Raw genomic sequence first — 17,726 nt, 5'->3', positions numbered from 1 at the left:
TGTGAAAGAGAAACAGATACCAAGGAACATTAGTTCCATCACACTCAGTTCAACCTTCCTCCTCTTTCCATAGCAGCGTCTGTCTTATGTTTTGGCAGCCTACCATCAGAATTTTTCTTGCCCTTTTTAGCTAAGACCTTTGGAAATCCTCATTTTATAAAATTCAGGGAGGAAAGAGAGACCTTGCTGACTCAGTGAGCTGCGCTCTGCACAAAGCAGAGCCATGCGCTGTCAGCTGGAGTGAAAAATGAGGGCCCTGGGAGAGTGCGAAAAGTCATACACGGGCTTACAAAAATATACGGTTAGCTTCATGTCAGGGGGAAAAAAGGTACGTGTTCTTGAAAGGCCTTCAGTCAACTTCCCAGCTGGTATAACACAGTGGCATTCCCCAGCAGAGCCTCGCCAGCCCTGTTCACTGGTCTTTCTCTGTGCTGGGGCAAATGGTTATTGGTTACCCATGCCAGACGGTACACAGAGTTATGCTCCAGTTAGACCTCATCTTTTCTGATCTTGTAAAGCAAATAACGTACTCCTGGACCAGAAGAGTGATGCTGTTCCAGCAGACTTTGTTACAACAGGGAAATAGTTTAGGAGACAGCTTCTTTTCTCTTCACAATCGTGTGTCTCTTGGCTTTGACTACCTCCTTCTGGCAGCAGTGGCAGTCACTGACATGGGACCTGTTCATGGCTTGTAACAAATCTTACTGTGATAAAGTTCTTCCCTGTTTCCTAAGCTTCTTTGTTGTTTTTGCTCTCCATTCGCCTTTGCTCTCTGCATGTACAAACTCCCCATTGTTGCTTCTCTGCCCACCCCTCATCCTCCTACACTGCCTTGCTGTGCCCTTTTCCTACAGACATTCCTGCCGCAGCTGATGTGAGTGCCTCAGAGAGGGGCTTCAGTTCCCTGTGCCTCCCCATCTGAAAAAAAAACAGTGCTGTGAGACACTGTATTTTCTCTTGAGTAATACAAGAGCCTAAGCAAGAAGAGGAGATGGGACCTGCAATTAACTTGAGCCAGATGAGGAGATGAGACCAGCAAAACTGCCTTGCTGCTATCGCAAGAGCCTTACCCGTTCCTGCAAACTACTTTTTTCCAGCCCCCAGACTTTCTGGCTCCCTCCTGTTTCTTCTGTGCACTCTGCGTTTACAAGATAATCTTAACCTCTTGCCTTTTGTCTCTCCTGTCTTCCAATTTTACTGCTCCAAACGATGTCTCCTAGCCTACCTCAGTGGCCAGCCTCTGCCTATAGCTCTACTATGTATAGATTAGGGCTCTTGCTCAGGCAAGAGAGAGTGGCAGGAGATGTTGCAGATGCACAGATGAGAGAGATGGCGAGCCAGATGCTCTACAGGAATTGCCACAACGAAATGCTGTGCTCCATCATCTGAGAGCTCCTGGCCTGAGCATAAGACTGACAGGCAAAGAGAAATGGTAGGAGTGCCACTCTTGCCTGTGTTGTGAGCTGGGCAACGTGTTCCAGACGTGTTGTTTCATCCAGGCCCTCCTTAATCTTGTCAGGTGTATTTAAATATTTATTACACTTAGAGCTACCGTGCCTACAGCAGACATTATGCTCTCTCATCAGCAATTTGGAAATACCATGGGGTTCAAATGTTGTGCTCAGCTTCTCAGCATAGCTTTGCTGAAAGATGAACAAGTTTAACAAAATACTGCAGAACAGGCTTTCAAACATTGTCTGTTGTCTGAAAAACCCCACTCTTCCATGTGAGATTTCCCCCAGGACATCAGTGGTGCTGAGTCAGATTGGAGCTAGGCACTGGGAAAGTTTCCCCATCCAACCTCACCCTCAGATATGTTGAAATTTAGGGACATTTTTTTAGCTCTCCTCCAGAACACTGTGATCAAACACTTACTCTGCTGCAGTGACAACCATGACACCATCATCTTTCCTCCTTGTATCATAGCCATGTAATTCCCATGTGCAAATGTTCACAAATTCAGCTTTAGTATACGCAGTTCAAAAGGGTCATTTTACCTGAGAGCTGCCCAGTGGCAACAGGAATCACTTTGTATGGAGACCTGGAAGAGTCAGAGGTTGATATTAGCAACACCCAGAAAGCAGTTTGTATTTCACATCTGTACTCCCAGAGAATCTGAATATATTCCAGGATCTCTTAAAACCTGTCAGTTTAAATATGAAATGGGCACTTTTTATGAGCACATGACCCTCCAATTCACTGCTGAACGAGAGACAGAGATCCTTCTTGTGCTGTACTGTCACGCAATAAATGTGGTAAAAATGCCTGTTCTTTGGCAGGCCTTGTTAGCTTGTGAAACGAGAATGTAAGGAAATTCTTTAGGTCAGGAGGAAACTCTGGTGGTGGGGATCATCTTTTTGCTCTGTGTTCACACACTGTCCTGTGCAGTAGTTCCTTCCCAACTGCTTGGGCCCTGCCACATGGTGTCAGTTAGAGTAGTGCCACTGATAAGTAATGATGAAATATGCAATGAAGTAAATAACAGCAGAAGGAGTAACTGTGAACAGTCAGAATGAAATTAAAAGTACTGGGGTGAATAAGCAACAGGAAGCCAAGCAGAAAGGGATCTGGGGGTGGGAAGGGCCAAAGCCAGCATGGAGGAGACCTAACTTCATCAAAGAGTGAATTCACATTGCAGGTAATATCATGGTTGTGTCCTAGCAGAGCAATAAAAGAGTGGGTGAACAAAGAAGCTGGAAGCTTTGACAACAAACAGGGTGGGATGGGAACAGATGTTCTACATTAAATACTTAAAAGCAGTATTTTTCCCTCAGACAATTACTCCTACTTTAATAGCAAGTAAAAATCTTCAAAGCCAACAGGCATTAGTGTTATAAGCCAGCATTCAACTCTTACTGTCATCTCTCTCCTCCAAGGAGCTGCTCACCTCCTGCTGCACAGAAAAGTCATCTGCAGGCAACCACCACCCCTTCCCTTGGGTTGACCTGAGCTTTGAGGAGCAAGCTGCAGCAAGGCTTACCTCTCCGAGTTTGCAGGCATTGTTGGATCAATGGATACCATGCAGTTGTCTGCTGTCAAAAGGGAGATTGTTGTATTCCTGTAAAGCATGTTTCAAAGAAGTTTATTTGAGTTGGAAATGCTGTCTGAAATTCTATGCATACAGCACACAGCCACCTTCTCTCCTGCAGCACTCCTGGCCTGGTACTGTCTCTGACTCATTCTAGCTGCTGCAGAACGGGTCAAAGCACAAGACAGGGTAGGCTTGATGCTTCACCCACTTCAACTACCAGAGACGTTTCTGGCAAAACGTTAAGTGAGATCATCACTGATCTCAGAGCAGATTTTCCTCCCTGCTAACTCATGGGTTCTGTTGACTCATCAACTATTAATTTCTGTTAAAAAGCTATGCTTTGTGATACATTGACTTGGCAGCTATGTATTGACTCCCACTATACAAATGACTACCGGTGCTATGAATGCCTTGAAATTATTTAGTTACTCTCTTACCAAAACAAATAAAACAAATATCTTGCTGAATATGGGGTGGGTTTTTTACTGTTTTTTCTTTATACCATGCTAGGTGTGATCTCAGAGGCTTAGATGTAAACTTTGGAGGTTTACTTTGGCTCCAGGAGCCTGGTTGAAATGCACAATTCTTTGGAAGTCTTCTGATTAAAACAAAGTGCCATATATGCAGTTAACGCCCTGATCATGGAGCACTAAAACTGCTGAACAAAGTTTCTTGGGTGATGGAGTGGAAGTAATTGACATCACAGGCAAATGAGACTTATTAACTTCTCTAATATCAAATGGGAGGAAATAGCCAGGATAAACAGCAAAGGGCATTAATTCTGTCGAGCAGCTTATGCAAATTCTCAGTCAATATAGACAATTTTATCTTTCAATCCCCAGAGCTGGAATCATGCAATAAACCCATGATTAAAGGACTTTTTTTACTCTGTGCATTTTCTGTATTGTAAACCTGTGTGTACAAAGGTAAAGACAATGGCTTCTTGCATGCTGGTGTGCATCTGGCCTGTGTTGCTCAAGGTCTCTATGCAGACAGCAGATGCTTCCTTCTAGATGTGACTAAGGGGCTTCCCTCCCCATGCACCACCACCCTGGATAGGTGGTACAGAAGTGGCTGGTACTATACCATGCCTCCCACAATGGTATCTCCTACCACAACACACACCTACACCTGATCCTGGATCTCTCCCAGCACAGAGATTTAAGTTAGATGCTGCTTTCTAGGTTGAAGGTAAGAGAAACAAACCCTACAGGAGATACGTGGACTTTGCAGGACAGTGTAAATTAGGAAATACTTGGTCTGAGCAACGGATTTGGCGATATTTAAATTCTATAAAATTATTCTAATGCGGTAATTCATGCTTGGCTATCCCATACCTGGGATTATATTGTACTGTATCTAAATAGAAAGTTTATCATCTAGTGGCAATGCTTCTCATTGGCTCAAACTTCTCCCTTAAAAAACAGGTTCTAAATATATGGTTGCATTTCACTCAATATGGGCAAAAATATAGTGCTGAGCTGTAACTGGGAGGTTATAACTCAAGTGCATTCGCAGCGGGGATTCTGCACTTGCTTTTCCTTTTTTTAGCTCATATCCCTTCTGTTCTACTCTATTCCACTCTGTTCCCCAGGTGCAGATGGCACTGAGGTGGCTCAGTTCTTGTCCGGGCTTCATGCACTTTTCCACCTTGTGCTCTCTGGATTGCCTCAATTTCTTCCTCCAGTAGACTGGAATGAGAGGAAAGCCTGAATAGCTGATAAATTAATCATTTGGGGCCTGCCTTTACATTGTGCCCAGAAGTATAGGAACAAGAGTGAAATGAACGTCACAAATGAAGAGAGACCTACCTTGGTAACCCTGTTGCAATGCAGAAGAGATCCATAATATCTTTGGAATTGCAGTATTTACTAAAGATCACCTTCCAAACCGAACAGCAGCGGAGGAAAAAACCATGAAGACAAAGAAAAAAAAGGACAGTTAGTTCCCAGTGAGAAATGATCTCTATTCAGGCATGAACTGGGCTAATTTTAAGACTTATCCTACTATTTCAATTATCTGATTTGACTTGAGAGCTGGAATATTTCTCTACGCCTGTTTAATACCTGTGTCTTTTTTGATAAAGCGAGCAAGCTCTGGAGACCTAATTGCACTGTTCAGAAGTAGAGCAGTAATATATGTGAACTGAGAGCAAAAGTTTTCTCAGAATGCAGTATTGCTGCAGGATTAGAACAACTGTGAATTTAAGGATGTAAGAGCCCAGATTTAGGAAGAAAACAGTCCAAATTTGGGGAGGTCCTTGGATGCTACAAAAGGGCACTGCTTTTTGAGCTACACTGGCTTAAGCTAGCTTTAAACTGACAGAGTCTTTTCCCATTTTCCCCCAGGTTGTGCCAAATTTCCCACTGACTCTCAGGCTGTATCATTCCTGCTGTTAGGTCAGAACTCGGACCTTGAATCTGCCATCTACCCATCTACCCCAGAACATCCCCCTGCCCAGCATATGCCAGGCAGCCCCTATGCCCAGAAGACTGTTCGAGCAGCACGTCTAAGAGTACAACATCCCCATGATCCCATTGTGATACAGCCCTCAATGACATGATCCCTTGCCACAATTTCCACAACACTCCTGCATCCATTAGGACATGCAGGTGATGGTGCTCCCTAGTTGAGAAGCTTTACTGCAGCCAGGGTGGGGGGCTGAAAGCCTCTCTGCTTTTGATTTACTATGGTGGAGGCTTTGATCCTACTGTGGAAATGAAAAGCCTCACTGCAGTCAAATCCAGCTCACCTTTTTGAAGCCAGGGACAACAGCAAATGGTGGGGTTGATTCGTCTGGGGGATGCTGGTATTAATGGGGCATACCCCAAGAAGAAACAGCCACCGACCCTCTGGGTTCAGAATGCAGCAGCTCAGAGGGACTTGTGAAGACCTAATGGCAAAGTTCGGGAGGAACAAGAAAGTGGTATTTTGCAGATGACGTCTGATGCATAGGGAGATCAAGGCCAAAAGTCTCCTCTTTTTGTGAGTGCCTTGCTGGGAACACTATTTTCCATCTCCTCCCAACCACCCATAGCATCCCACATTCTCAGGCACGTTTCTACTGCTGTCCATCAAGGGCACGGGCAGTGTGCGTGGTCACAGATCAGCCTTGAGGCTGCTGACCCAGAAAATGAGGAATGTGCCACCCAGGATGGCCTTCCAATGGTTTGTTTTCCCTGCCCTGCCTCATGCTGCCAGGAAGAGAGAGGGGCTGTGGGCACCAGGGTTGCAGGCAGTGGGGAATGCTGTCACCCTCCCTGGATCAAGCAGTTCAGACTGGTGAGGACTATGCTAGAAAAATAAGAGGTCATCATCCAATTAAGACTCTTCTGAAAGGTGTAGGTGCCAGGAGAACAGCCTGGAGGCTTACTCCAGCAGCCTTGGCCTCCGAGTGCTTTAATTCCTAAACTGTAATAGCACTGCAGTAACACTGTTCCCATGTGCTGTTTCTAAGGTGCCTTTCAGACGCCAGGGGAAATCCCTCACATGGAGGTGTTGCATGGTGTCGACCCAGACCTCTGCCGCTGGCAACGGGGAAGCAGTGGGAGAGCCTGCAGGATGCTCTGCCAGTGAGGAACTGGTAATGCCTGCTCACAGCCTGGGACATGACAAACCTGGAAGTTTCAAGAAAGTAGGTACAACACTGCAGCATCTGGCCAGCAACTATTGTGCCTGGGGTGTGATGCACTGATGCTCAAGACGATGCTGAAGCAAGGCTTCAGACCTCAATTTTCACTGTCAGTGAGGAGCACTCTTACTCTTGCATGAAGCATCAGGGGTTTTGTGGTAGAGAAGAGGATAGTACTGGTCACCTCAAGAGGTGACTGTGACCAATATGTGCATGCACACCCATCTCTCCTGTTTTCCAACCTGGATGAGATTATACCAGGCGATATCTTTACTTCATACAACATCAAGGCACTTGATCGCTGCTATAGTTAGTAACTGCTACCAGGGAACTGAGTGGGATGAATGCCCAGGTGTGTTTTAAAAGCCTATTTTGACCAGTGATCAATTGTTGATTATTAAATACAACAGTAATCAAAGCAATAAAACATAGCAAGTCAAGTTCAGATAGGTCTGAAACCCCACTTCCAGCAGATTACAGCATCCCATTAGAGTGATAGCTGCTAAAATTGTCTGACAGGGTATTGGTGGGTACAACGTCTGGTACATGCAGTAACGAAGCAGAGAAGCAGATGATGTTAATTGCGGCTGAACAGAGGTTAAAGGCGTGTGATGTGCCAGGAGTGCTATTTAAGGTATTGAGGTTTTTTATTCTGGAAATCAATTATTATTGACCAGGACAGATAAGAGAGGAAAAGATTAAAAGAAAAAAAAAATCAAAAAACATTAAAGGTAAGAAAGCCGGCCTGACTCATAGAAAGCAGCGGGAGCTTTCAGTGCATTAAGGATGGATTTCAATGCTTTTTTTACACCATGTCGTAGTGAAAGTGTGGGAAGCAAAACATGTATATCCTAGATTGTGAGCTATCTCTGTACATGCTTTTTACTTTTCCATACTTGGCATTTTTACTTAAGTTTGCTAAAAGTGGATTTGTGAATTACCCACTGCACTTTGATACTACTCATCTCAGGATGGTTGTCCTCAGTTGCTTGAGGTTTTTGAGATTTTTTGGTTGGTTGGTTGGTTGGTTGGTTGGGTTTTTTTAACCAAAGAGTGCTACTAAAATAGTAAAAGAGTGCTACTAAAGTTTACTTCTGTTTCAGCCTACTGAGCTTTTCTGACAAACTTCCTCCTGTTCTGAAACGAAGGAGCCAGCCCCACACATTTCCCAGCAATATGCAATTGTTCCTGTTCCTGTCTGCACATTTATGTTCCCAATACAGTTGATGCCGATTGTGCTGATGGAATATGATTGGAATGTATTTTGGAGAGACAGGAGGGTGGTATTGCATACTATTGACGAGACCAGCACAGTATAGGAATGCTATTTGCCCAAAGTCCATTATCATTGCAGGGACATTAACAGCATGAAGGCGGTAGAGTGACAACTTGGCTTGCAGCCATACTTCCGTCATCTGGGACACATGGTTTCTCCCATGACCAGGGAAGATGGTTGATCTGCAGCTCTGACTGTGGAGAACCCTGTAGGCACTAGCTGCGTAACTGACCATTTTATCCCATCCTGTGAAGATGTACTTCTTGGGCAGATGTCCTGAAGCCACTGCTGTTCAGCCTGGGTCTCCACGATGACACTTTTCTGGTGCTGTTTGTCGGTCTGATCCAGACCCACAGTCAGCACTGAGGGAATTCATCCACCTTCAAACCTGTCTCAAATGTCACTGACCCACAGTCATCATCTTTCTTAGGTCCCTGTTCCTATGCCTGGGTGGCAATCCACTGCTGTGACGTGTCTCATAGCATCTCACTCCCTGTGTTAATGCCTGGCGCTGGAAGATATCACTGCTTAGGATAGGACTGAGACCTTGCTATGGAGCATAACAGAGGCCAAATACAACAGAGGCCAAATACAGGAGACCACAACAGTTTCTACAGCTGTGGTAGTGGGCTAAGATCATACACAGACAGGTTTTTGTCCCCAAAACACATGTCAAAAAGTACATAGTCATGCAAGTCAATACAGCCCAAAAAAGCCAGGGGTGCAGCTCCAGATACCTCCTGCGAGAAAGAGCGGACAAAGGGACTCTAGTATTGCCTGCTGGTACAAGAGCCTCCTGCAAGACTGGTCAACAAAAGACACTGAGTTGCCAGCATCATTTCTGAAAGCAAAGACAGAGCCAAAATGCTGTGTAAACAGAGTCACAGTAGCGATACACTGCAGGGGAAAGAGAAACAGAGGCCTCTGCTTCAGCTTGCAGATTAATGACTAAATGCCATGAAGAAAACCACCCTGTTAATTGCATTTCTTTTGGGTTTGTGCCAGAAGGAAAAGAATGTATTCCTCAAAATTGAGGCAGCATCTGCAAATGATTCGTTTCCTCTATTTGAGAGTTAAGGTTATTTCATATTTCTGTCACTTTTAGCAAATCTTCTACTATGTGTAGAAAAAATGGCAGGAAAACTCATCTTCTCTGAATGCTTATCTTGATTGTCTCAATGAGTCTCCATCAAGACCAAGAAACAGACATTTGATTTAAGTGGGGAATGCTGTCTGTCTGCCTTGGACAGTAATGTGAAGCAAAGGAGGGGAAAAGCAGAATGAATAATAACTGAGGCTTTTTGGAGTGGAAATAATATTTTGATGAAGCACTCATGCATTGGCTGCGAAGGAGGACAGCATGACTCGATGGGGATGCCTGGTTCCTGGCCCTAAGGTTCCTTCTGTGGGACTGGTTTCTTCCCTGAATACAGTTCTGCAGTTTTTGAAACATCTTCCTCTGAAAGAATGGGCCTTTGTCTCTTAATCCATAGTATCCACCTGTGGTGTAGGACAAGGATTTTAAAACCCCTCTCAGAGAGAGTAAGGATTAAGAGCCCTCCCACTCAGAGGAGCAGTTCAATATTAAGGACTGTGATGGAGATATTACTAAGGGACCATGGTGCATATACTCTGCAACATACCAGTTTACAATTAATCACATTATATTTTGTTTTCAGGGTAAAAACGCAGCTTACAAATCCAATTTCTGCTCTGTATTTGATCCTCAGAACAGCTAATCCTCTCTGTAAACTGCAAACCCTGTCCAAAATGTTATCCTGTTCTGATCTGACGTTGTTAACTGTGTTTTCTTCCAAGAATTTAACTTGTGTTTGTTTTTTAGTTTTTTTAGCTCCAGTAAAATTCCTACATAAATAATGCAGAACTATTTTCAAAGCCAGTATTCCCTCAGTTTCCAGTTCTACCTTCTTTTTCAGGTCTCAGACTGCTGTGTTTGACTTCTAGCACTTGGTGATACCTTTCCTTCAGCACAGTGAGCGATGTTCAGAGTCAGGGCTGAAATTGTGGAGTTTGAACAATTTATAATGATATCTTTCACTATTTAAATGGTAATCTTTCACTAGTGAGGTTGGAGGAGAGTGTGTCAGAAAAGAGTCTGATAGAACTCTGATGCATATCTTGCATGGACTGTGGAAATTGTTGCTGCTTTCATAAGGGAAGCTTTCAGGTTGGATTTCTGAGTTGCTAAGGCAGAAAGCTGATGTGAAATTTCTCACTGTGATTTTCCCTATCTCTCCAGTGGTCTTTGTTGTCCATATCAAAATGAAGCAGGATCCAGAACTTTTAGATACCACTCTGCAGGTATCACTGGAAGGAATTAATATTTCTAAACATGCAAGCAAATAGTCCTTCCTCAAAAAACAACAGTAAAGGGCTTACCATAGTTCCCAATATCTAACAGAAGCCTTATCTAAAATCCCATACCTAACCATCTTCCAGGTTTCTCATTCTTTGAATTCAGATACAAGCATAACATGAGACCAACTATATCCAAATTCTCTATTTTTTATTTCTTGCCCTAATAAACAGGTGATATTCAGAAAACCACTGCATTTATCTAAGCTGCAAATATTAGGTGGTATTAAAAATACTACAGCAGATTTGCCATCTGTTTGATGAAGTAGGAACTTTAAGAGAAGAACAGAAAGTAAACGTGCGTGTTCGTATACATGTATGGGGAAGAAAAAAATGAGATCCCTCAGCTGAAATCCTGATCAAAAATGAAAGCTCCACTGAGTTCTTCAAACACCATTTCTGTCATAGGATGAGGAGTGTGGTAGATGTTTCACTTCCAGCAGCTGGTGCTCTGCAGTCCTGCTGATTCACACTTACCTTTGGGCAGTGACGTGGCTTGATAACATTTATTTCAACAGGACACCTAAGTGAAATGTACTGCTGTGATTTGTCTGACATAACTTTAACCATCTAGAAATTCGACACCTCATGCATGTCGCTTCACTAGACTCCCTCTTGCCAGCAGAGAAAGAGGACAACTTCCAAAGGCAAATCAGCCCACATGTCTCTGAAAACCAGTTAAAGATGGAATGAATCATCTTCTGGGATACCACCCGCCTCCCCAGTGTCTACAGGGGAGCCTGCGCGACTAGCATGGAACAGTCATCACTAATTTTCAGATGGCTACAGTTAATGGTTAAGTGAGGTGAATCCTGTTAGTTTCCTAACTGTGTACATTACTGTAAAATAAGAAACAGGAGCCATCAAACAGAGCTGACATATTAGGATCCTGAGGCATAAGTCACAATTCCCATCATTATAACGTACTTGAAGAGAACGCTATGGGAAAACAGATTTTTCTTTTTTCAGGAAAGAAAAAATGGCTATGATACAGTCATAAATGTGACCCCCAGGGTCACTTGCACATCCATGGAGAGGGACAGCATGACAGAGGATGGCTCTTTCACTATGAGCAAGGAAAGATCTCATTACTTTTTAGAGTCATTTGGGCTCATAGAAGAAATGAGGTTACATGAAAGAGAGCCTTGTGCAACCTACTGACTGTACTGAGGGACATAATTGCTAATATTCAGTCTTTCAGTACTAATGGTTAATGGCGGAATGCAACCAGGAACCAGTAAGAGCTCAGAGAGTCGGAGCTGCAAGTTTCTTATTTTCTGCATCAGATATTAAAGCATCTCAGTCTTTGACAAATGATACAAATGTCTATTCTGTGGCTTTTCTTAACATAAAAAGGGCACAGGATTGTTGTTAATGGAGTACTAAGTGCAATTAACCCCTAGCACATTAGTGCATTAACCTTGAAATATTCCATAAACTGGATAATAAGGATGCTTTTGCACCAAACGTCCTCACTGAATGTAAGTGAAGCTAGGCTGCTTGTTTCATAACTACCCACACAATTAATCACAACAGGATTGATAATATAGGACTGTTAGAAGCACAATGTTAGTTAACAGAGTAAGAAAAAGCAGGTATGGTGAGAGGCCAGAGAAAGGCGGATTTGCAGCTGTAGTTCACTAGAAAGGTGCTAGAAACAAAATGGTTTTGTCTAGTCTGTACTAAATCAGAAGAGATGCATATGAGTAGCATAAATCGTTACAGTTGGCTTGTCTGAATCCATAGGTAATGCTAGTACAAGAGTGTTAAAGTCACGCATTGTCCTGGGTAATGTGAACATGCACTGTAATAATAGACTGTGTGTGACTTCAGAAAGATAAATGGCAATAAACAAGACTTTCTGAGTGATGAGTACAGAATAACTATAGAGCTATGCTGGATTTACAGAGATGTTCTGGGATTATGGTTTGGCTCCCTAAATGTCCTGAGGATCCCTCGCTGGAAAGATAAGGGGGAGTAGGAGAGAGAGAGGCCTCAAGTCTGACATTTTCTTTCACTTTTTTAAAACCATGGTTTTAAGCCATTTTTACTTTTTAAAGTGTTTATGTGCTGTAATGTAATGGAGCTTCAGGAACCTGAAATGCTTTCATGCTGCTTTACAACAAGAACATCTAGCAGCAGCCTTGAATTCACTGGGGCCAGATGAAATTGGAGAGCCAAGGTTAGCCAAAATCACTGGCCAGACTTAGGCTGTGCTACACTGCACACTCCCTCACTCACAAACGTTTGCCAGCACTAAGAAAATGGCCTTGATCCCACAAAAACATACTTATGCTTGCTTCATTGCGCTTATGCGTCATTGGCTTGTCCATGCATAGGAAGAACCTGGGAACACCAGCCAGGAAGAGCGACCCCTGGGGGTGTCCGTGTCCCGACTGTGCACCCCTCTGATGGTCGGCGGCTGGAAAAGTGTTGCTCTAAATCCCCAGCCCAAACAGACAGGGAATGAGGTCTATGGGCATTGCAGAGCATCCTTGCCCTGCTGCACCCAAAAATATGTTCATGCCTTGAACTGATTGCCACGCCATTATTTTTTTGCTGTGTTTTGTTTTCACCCTGAATCCAGTTTGATGTGTTAAAAATAGCACGGTGAGCTTCGGAAAAATCTGTTGGGTTTGCTACAGGCTGAGCATTTACACCACAGTTGCTGTTGCTGTTCTAATTAAAAAGAAAAGCTCACATGACAGGAATGATTCCTGCGCGCTGACATTTCAGTGCAATAACCACAGCACCAAAACCCAGTCTTGGCGCTGTTCTGTTCATTGTGCACCTCAGACCAAGAGGAACAACGGTTGTGGAAAAGACAGCATCCTACTCCACAGGTCAGTGCAGCAGACACTCAGAAAGGTTGAACTCAATACATTTCCTTGAGAGAAAAAAAAGTAATTTCTCTGTTTGGCATCCCGAATGACTCAGTAAACCAGCAAAATGACTCCAAAATTCTTCACTTGCTTTCTGAAGAGGAAGCAAATACCACCCTGGGTGATTTCATAGAATCCTTGACAAAGGCAGCGGTCCTTTTCTTTTTTCCAGTTAGTTCAGGCTCTGTGCCCTTCTGATTTTCCATCCCTGTTACAAATATGATGTGGATTAAGACACTGGAAGCAGAAATCCTCTCAAATTAAACATTCATCTCAGAGAAACTTACAACTCTGTCAGCAAAACCACTACCCCGTGACATTTGAAAATAAGAGCCATGAAGCCACCCATCAGGGAATAAGGCCACTGGCTGGTTCAGCTTTGCTACCATTTAAATCTCAAAGGTCAAAAGAAAACGTTTGCCAGTAGTTTCCTCACGGAAAAAAGCTGGGCATGAGCTGGGGAATATTTTCTTGCTGGTGGATTTTTAATTCGAAACATACTCAATAGGAATTTTTCTTAAAAACACAGCCAAAGGGTTAACAACATCATGAAGGAAAATAAAGACTCCAGATCCGGCTTAAGTTTGACAGAGCAAACCTCACTTCTTTGCTGTCAGGCTGGGGGGTTGGGTGCTTGACCCCATCTAGTGGCATTCCAGGAACAAGGAGAAATCCTTGTCCTCAGTGGTACTGCAAGATCACGGTATCCTATGTGAAACACGGCCACGTGTTTCCCCCAGGTGTGCATTCTCTTTACATAGGCACTGGATAGGAAGCACGTTGTGTTGTAATTTCATTTTTCACTCGGCTCTGAAACAAGTGACCTCTTTGAAGCCGGTTTGCGCAGAGCCCCGGTTTGGCATACAGCTGTAGCACCGTGAAACCTCTGATCTTCCCTCTCCTGCAGCTTCAGCAAGGCTGTTCCCTCCATCTCCTACTTTGCATTTGCTTCTACCTCCACCAGTTCTGCGGGTGACCTCCCCACAGGAGATCCTGTTCCCTGCCCTTTGGGTGGGACACAGGTACCAGCAGCCCAAATGCCTCCCTTGGTGGACGCAAAAGCCACCCCTTGGGAGATCCTGAGCTCAGGTGCCTGTGGTGGTACCATGGTTGGTGTTTGCTGGGCTGGGTCATCTCACGTCTATCCCAAAGCCCTTGCTGCTTGTCCCTGAGCATGAGAAGATGCTCAGCCACCTGCCCACTGGAGGAGAGCCTGTCCCTGCCGCCAGCTTTGGTGAAGACAATTTTCTACCTGCCCGTAGCTCTGAAAAGTCAGTTTATCAAACTGTGACAAATGACTGGGACACTCTTTGGGCAAAGGCAGGATGGGATGAGGGGAAAGGGTGAGAGCCAAGGAAGTTGTGGAGGTGAGGGCAAGGCTTTCCCAGTGTGATAACAGAGTGATGTCCAACACCGCTGGGCTGGGCTCCCCTCTGCTCCCAGCTTCCGACCACCCTCACACAGGGGGCTGCTGGAGTCCTGGGTGCTCACGGCACTGGCCTTGAAGGTATGGACCTCAGCCCTTCCTCTGGGACATGCTGCCCTTTGCACGGTCCTGTATTCAGCCCCTGCTGATGGTGCCTCCTTCATTTCAATGACTCCCCAGAAGGGGTTCCAACCCAGCAAACTCTCCTTCAGTGATCGTACCTCTGCCCTCCCTGCTGTGCCCCTCTGGACCTGCCAGCACACAAACCTACTTAGCTTAATTCATCACTCCTTTTGCAGAACACTTTCAGGGGCTCATCTGCAAAGCTCTGGTTCCCAGGGGAGGCTTCATGAAGCTCTCAGAGCCTGGTTTGCCCCTTCATTTACTCCAGTGCCGAGGCAAAACAACTTCACCTGAAGTCAGTAGCACACCCTGAGGCTACACCAGTAGAAATTGCGATGAGGCTATGGAAGCACAAAATTTCCTGTGAATAATTGCTGTCACAGGTAGCACTGCTGTAGGATGCCCAGTTCTACTGTACAACTCTGAGATATCCAGCAAGACAATTGCAAGCTGGACCTGAGCCCTTTCAAACCCAACAAGTGCTGTTATAATGAAGCTCACACCTCATTACTGGGATGACGAGTAGCTTAGCATTGATTTAATGAGTTCCCTCTAAGAAGGCTCCAATACTGCATTCCTCGGAAGATTAAGGTTGGATTTTTGTTTTTATTTCTTTCTAATGATGTTGTTACTGAGGAGGCATGGGAATCTGAGATATGCCCTGCTTACCCCTGGGTGAACGCCATTTACACAGCATTTTTACTGCAGGAATCCTTCCAGACATTGCACAGATGGAATTTCACATCTGACAAAAGAAACAGATAACATTCATCGAGCAAAAAACCCTTAATACTGCCTGAGTTTGCCTTTGCTTGCTCATGCGATCATGCCTCCTCTGTGTTTTTAGTGTCAAAAGCACTCTCAGGAGACTGGTTCTGGGAAATGCTTTTCTGGGCTTTTTTAAGCCAGCGTAGATGACAGACAATGTGCTTTACCAATATTTATAGAAACACTCGCCACCCTTTTAAAATGCTGAAACATTTTCATACTGAACTGTAAAGATGCCAGGGAGCTCCGTACAAGCCTTTCTTTGGGGGACTGTCAGGCAACCAACTCATTAAGCCCCAGCAATAGAGAAGCAGTGCCTTCAGCTCAGCAGAGCCAGCACGCTCCTGCCCACTGGTACAGAGGAGCCCACAGCATCAGAGGGATCACTGTCATGTCTAAGCCCCAAGATGGATGAAGAGGAGCAGCCTGCTCTGGGGAACTGGTGCATATCTGGATTCTCCAAGGTCTTGTTCCTGAGGACACGACTTTGGCAGTTGCGGTGGGTCTCCGAGGCACCATAGGCAACGGAGGTGTGCGCGGTGGGACGGGACTGTGAGTACTAGCTCTCCATTTACCTCATTTCTGCTGTCACTCTTGTAGCAAAGGCGAGGGAAGGGAAAGGGTATTTTTGCTCTTTCTTTTTAAAGGAGAAACAAAAGGCAAGGCTGGGTGAAAAGAAATTTAGAGCAGGAAGATGAGAGAGAGATATTTGAATTCTGCAACTCACAGAGTTTACTTGCTCTTGAGCCTCACAAGCGGCCTTCTATTACAAAAAAAGCACTTGGTTTGTGGCCAAAGCATTGCTGTCAAAAAGAAGAAAGAAGAGACTTGCAAAAATGGAGCGGCATTGTTTCTGTTTAAAAGCAGTGGGCTGTCAGCTCGACAGCGTGCGAGCTCTCCCTCTTAGCTAGAATACATTTCTCTCTGCAGTTTTCCCTGTGCTGTGAACCATGGTTAAGCAAACAGGGCAGGCTAATGGAAGTGAAAGTTTTAATTAATGAAGGTTTATCATCATTTCTGAGCCAAGGTGCAAAGGCAGCAGTGACCCCATCGCACAGCAGCCGGGCATCTGCCTGCTGTCCAGCTTGATGGTAGGAAAACGCCAAAACGCCCATTGCTCAAGCCCCCCACAGCAATCTCCACATAACTTGGCGCACTCCGTGCTCCACGCTCCCACTGCTGGGGTGAAAACCTCTCCACAGGCAAAAAACTTTGTAAACGCATCGCAACGCTCCTGCACAGCTGCTAAACCACGGACCTCCAGTGAGAGCTGGCAGCGCCCAGCCTTCCCCTGCTGCCAGCCTCCCCTTCCCCTTTAAATAAACATCTGTGTACAAAGCAGCAGCAGCTCAAGATCCCCCCCACTCCCCCCGCTTCCCCTTAGAAAGAGATTTGAAGCCCACTGAATGCCGTGTGGACGGCGCTGAAGGCAAGCGCGGATCTAACTCGCGTTACAGAAATAGGTCGTGCAGCAAACACAGCCCGCAGCCGCTGCTGCGTCCGGAGATGCTACTTTGTGAAAAACAGCAAAAGTACCTTTTGAATTCTTCCATCAATATCCAAATAAATACACTTGGACCGGTAAGTTGAGGAGGCAGATCCCATCTTGCTACAGTTGGGTTTTCACTGGACTTTTTTCCAGCGACAAACAGGAGAAAATTAGGTTTATCCTACCAAGCCGAGCCACGGCTGCCTGACAGTTTGGTGTCCCCGCTCTTCTGTATCCCACTGTACTCTCATTCTGGGAAGGTCCCTCCTCTAACATGCATGAATTTTGCTGTGCCTCTGTCTCTCTCTGTCACCTCCTTTTAGTTTTGCTTCTCTCCAAATCCAGCTGCCTTGAACAGGGAAAGACACGGGCTCCAGCTGCTGTCTGCGAGTACCCTCTTGATTCCCATAGCAACAACCCCTCTTGGCTTCAGGGCTGAGAGCTGCTGGGCATCCCCATGGTAGCTCTGACCCTGGGGCTGACCAGCTCCTGTTACACACAAAACCAACTGGCACTTATCTCCTGGGTGGGATGGGGGAGGGAAAACCTCCTTCACCAGGGTGGTGAGAGATGTCATTCAGTTTTATGCTGAAATAGGGCTGCAATTACTAATTAGCGCTGACCCTTCTGGTGAGCTGCCCAGACCCTGCAAGCGGTGTGACAGGCTCCCAGCTGTGCCCTGAGCTGGAAGGGTCCTTTCAGTCACCCACTGCAGCCAGGGCAT

The 17,726-nt window shown here is 45.1% G+C and overlaps 1 protein-coding gene across 2 annotated transcripts in view; it reads right to left on the bottom strand.

Annotated features, from left to right (window-relative positions):
• PDE9A (phosphodiesterase 9A) overlaps nt 1–17,506 on the bottom strand; it is a 52,779-nt gene extending 35,273 nt beyond the window's left edge. The window contains exons 1-4 of one of the 2 annotated variants that reach the window (XM_057405001.1): nt 17,050–17,506; nt 4,843–4,913; nt 2,981–3,058; nt 1,998–2,041 (exon numbers count right to left, since the gene is read on the bottom strand). In XM_057405001.1, the coding sequence (XP_057260984.1) occupies nt 1,998–2,041; nt 2,981–3,058; nt 4,843–4,913; nt 17,050–17,118 (262 nt within the window). In that variant the 5' untranslated portion in view covers nt 17,119–17,506. The remainder of the gene's footprint in view (nt 1–1,997; nt 2,042–2,980; nt 3,059–4,842; nt 4,914–17,049) is intronic. The other variant, XM_057405000.1, reaches the window with a different exon arrangement.
• Nucleotides 17,507–17,726: the final 220 nt, after the last annotated feature.

Source organism: Pezoporus wallicus, unplaced genomic scaffold (genome assembly GCF_028554395.1).
Source record: "Pezoporus wallicus isolate ANWC-B61680 ecotype Strahan unplaced genomic scaffold, APGP_CSIRO_Pwel_v1 contig_1739, whole genome shotgun sequence".
NCBI lineage: Eukaryota > Metazoa > Chordata > Aves > Psittaciformes > Psittacidae > Pezoporus > Pezoporus wallicus.
The sequence above is the reverse complement of the archived record's forward strand: the minus strand, read 5'-3'. Positions and strand labels throughout refer to the sequence as shown.